The sequence below is a fragment of the Onthophagus taurus genome, chromosome 3 (assembly GCF_036711975.1).
Source record: "Onthophagus taurus isolate NC chromosome 3, IU_Otau_3.0, whole genome shotgun sequence".
NCBI lineage: Eukaryota > Metazoa > Arthropoda > Insecta > Coleoptera > Scarabaeidae > Onthophagus > Onthophagus taurus.
Genome location: NC_091968.1, coordinates 21,526,154 through 21,529,215, shown reverse-complemented (window position 1 = coordinate 21,529,215; position 3,062 = coordinate 21,526,154). Strand labels below are relative to the sequence as shown.

The 3,062-nt window shown below is 35.6% G+C and overlaps 1 protein-coding gene across 1 annotated transcript; it reads left to right on the top strand.

Moving 5' to 3' along the window:
* Positions 1–222: 222 nt before the first annotated feature.
* LOC111418515 (jerky protein homolog-like) lies at positions 223–1,023 on the top strand. The gene has a single exon (XM_023051056.2). It carries the CDS (start codon positions 223–225, stop codon positions 1,021–1,023), a length of 801 nt encoding a protein of 266 aa, XP_022906824.2.
* Positions 1,024–3,062: the final 2,039 nt, after the last annotated feature.

Here is a 3,062-nt window from a genome sequence, read left to right as displayed (position 1 = left end):
AGGCAGCTGCATTGTTGTGTGTTTTATTACAACATAATTCAGAGAGAAAAGCCTCAATATTTATGTGTGCTCGTGTGTTTATGCGAATTGCGCTCGATATTGATCAGACGAACGTGTGTTTCGACTCATTTTAAAGCGTGTTTCGACTTGTCACACCGTCTACAGTCGTGTTTCTTTGTCGGTGGTTATTAGCAGATTATTAGTTTGTTCCTGAAATAAATAATGGCTGAAAAACGAAAGAAGGTTGTGTTAACGATTCCACAAAAAATAGAAATGATTTCTAAAATAGAAAATGGCGCATCAAGAAAGCAGATGTGTTTACAATACGGGATTGGGGAAACAACAGTGCGAGATGTTTTAAAGCAAAAAGAAAAGTTATTGGCTTTTGCAACAGTTTCAAACAGTGTTTCTGGAATGAAAAAACGAAAAACAATGAAGAAATCCACGTACAGTGAACTTGACTCGGCATTAGCGGAGTGGCTAGCTCAAGAGCGAAGTGAAGGCACTCCTGTATCCGGTCCTAACATTGCAGCTAAAGCAAAAGTCTTCTTTGATTTGTTAGGACTGGAAGGAAATTTTGATGCGTCGTCCGGTTGGTTACATCGTTTTAAGAAACGTTATGGAATTAGGGAGATAGGTCTTCATGGGGAAAAGCTGAGCAGTGATCAACAAGCAGCTGACGATTTTCAACGTGATTTTGAAAAGTTTGTAATGTCGGAAGATTTGTCACCAGAACAAATTTATAATGCTGATGAATCAGGGCTTTTTTGGAAGTGTCTTCCCACTCGCACTTTAGCATTTGAAAGTGAACATAAAGCGGCAGGACACAAAAGTAGCAAGGAAAGAATCACAATCTTGCCATGCAGCAATACTGCAGGTACCCACAAACTGAAACTTCTTGTAATCGGTAAATCTAAGAAACCAAGGTCTTTTAAGGGGACAAGAGCAGACAATTTACCAGTCGATTATTTCAATCAAAAAAAAAGGTTGGATGAACCAGCAGATTTTTCAAGAATGGTTTGAAAAGATTTTTGTGCCTCAAGTACGTAAACACCTTGATTCAAAGAATTTACCAAGAAAGGCCGTTTTATTAATTGACAACGCGCCTTCACACCCTGCCGCAAGTGTTCTTAAATCTTCTGATGAACAAATTTTTGCAAAGTTTTTGCCCCCAAATGTTACTGCGCTCATACAGCCTATGGACCAGGGGGTCATTGCAACTGTGAAGAGGATATACAGAACAAAGTTGGTAAAAACAAAAATTGAAGAAGGTTACGATTTTAAGCAGCTTTGGAAGATGTATACAATTTTGGATAGCATTTACGATATTGCGTTTGCATGGGATTGTATTAAACCGTCAACCCTCGTCAAATCGTGGAGAAAACTTTTTCCAAATATTGAAGTAAATGTCAACCAAAACATTGGTGAAGAACATAATGAAGATATGCCTATCGCTGCACTTATTGACTTAGTGACATCCGTTCCGGGAGGTGAGAATGTAAATCAAAAAAACATAGAAGAGTGGCTGGAATGTGACAAAAATGAGCCAGGGTTTGAACGACTATCTGACGTAGAAATAACAAACAAAGCAATGGGAGTGAACGAAGAAAACGAAGAAATTGAAAGTGAAGAAGGCGAGGTGCCTGCGCGGATGACACATGAAACTGCTTTGCAGCATGTAGACGGATTGCTTCAATATTTAGAGGAGCAAGACGACGCACATCTGGCAGAAAAACTTATGCTAAGGAACGTACAATCCAGAATAAAGAAAAGGTGCTTCCAAAGCAAGAAGCAAAAGCTAGTGACCGATTTTTTTAAAAAGATGTAACTGACAGTTTTTGTCTACAGTACAGTTTTGTTTAGAGTACAGTGATACAATACATATGTACATATTATTTTTTGTTTATTACTAGTCTTTACTTTAGTCTTTAGTGATTTACATGTAGAAGAAAGGTTTAAGTAAAATAGTCTTTATGGTGGATTATGTTTTGTGTTTCCACCTTATTTTTAGTCTTTTTCGGGTTATCCGCGATTTTTATTATCCGCGGCGCCCTTGCCACCCAATTCCGCGGATAATCGGGGCACTACTGTATTTAAATGTAAGGCGAAGGTGGCATTTATTAAGTATTAGTTTTCTTTTTTTTTACATTTTTTTTCCGTTTCTATCTGTACTGGCAGAGGTATTCCTTTAATTATTTTCTTTATATATCTAGTTTGTTCGCTTGTTGCTGAACGTTTTTGAATTTTTTGAATATTATTATAATGGAATTTAAGGTTAAGTTGAGCAGTGTCTCGGCACTGAACTTCGCCATTTCATACTATTATAATTTACTAGTGAATTTAGTATTTTATTTTATTTTTTTTTTGTTTTGTATAGAATATTTAATTTGTTAATTTGATGTTGGTACGAATAAAGACATTATTATTATTATTATTCTTAAGAGGGATTTTAAAAACAGGAGATAAAGATCCGGAGCACAATCTGAATTCTTTGGAAAGCTTTGGAAATCTTTTTGGTTTTAGTTGTTTGACAATCCCAGTTATAGGCCAAGTATCTGTATAGCAGATTTTCTAATCTCTATAATAATAGAAAAAAAGATGAGTTTGGTTAGAATATTAGAAGTTGCTAAGATCTTGCTTTGAGATCTGGTTTACCAAATCGTAAGCCATATTTTCCCCGATGATTAGCTTACATGAACATTGCCTGAAGATGTTAGGAAGTCACTGCGGACCATAAAATCAACGCCGAGGACTAAACACAGAGTTGATTTAGACTTTATACACAGTTATATCAATGCAGATTTGATAAAGACTTAAATTAGTCTTAATGAAGGCGAAAGATCATAATGCCATGTCATAAGGTATATATAATGCAAACTTCAGAAATTTGATGAGATTTTATGCCGCCATGAATAAACCATGAGTAACTCCTAAATACAGTATTTATGCAAATCTGAAGAAGATACGATGAAATGTTTTGATAAAAATTTGATTCTGTACAAATTTAGTAATTTTTTTCCCTTATTTTGAGGGAATCCTTCGTTTCAGTTGCAGTGTCATAA

Excerpts from the sequence above, each read along its gene's own strand:
- LOC111418515 (XM_023051056.2), top strand. The coding sequence starts at position 223 with ATGGCTGAAAAACGAAAGAAGGTTGTGTTAACGATTCCACAAAAAATA.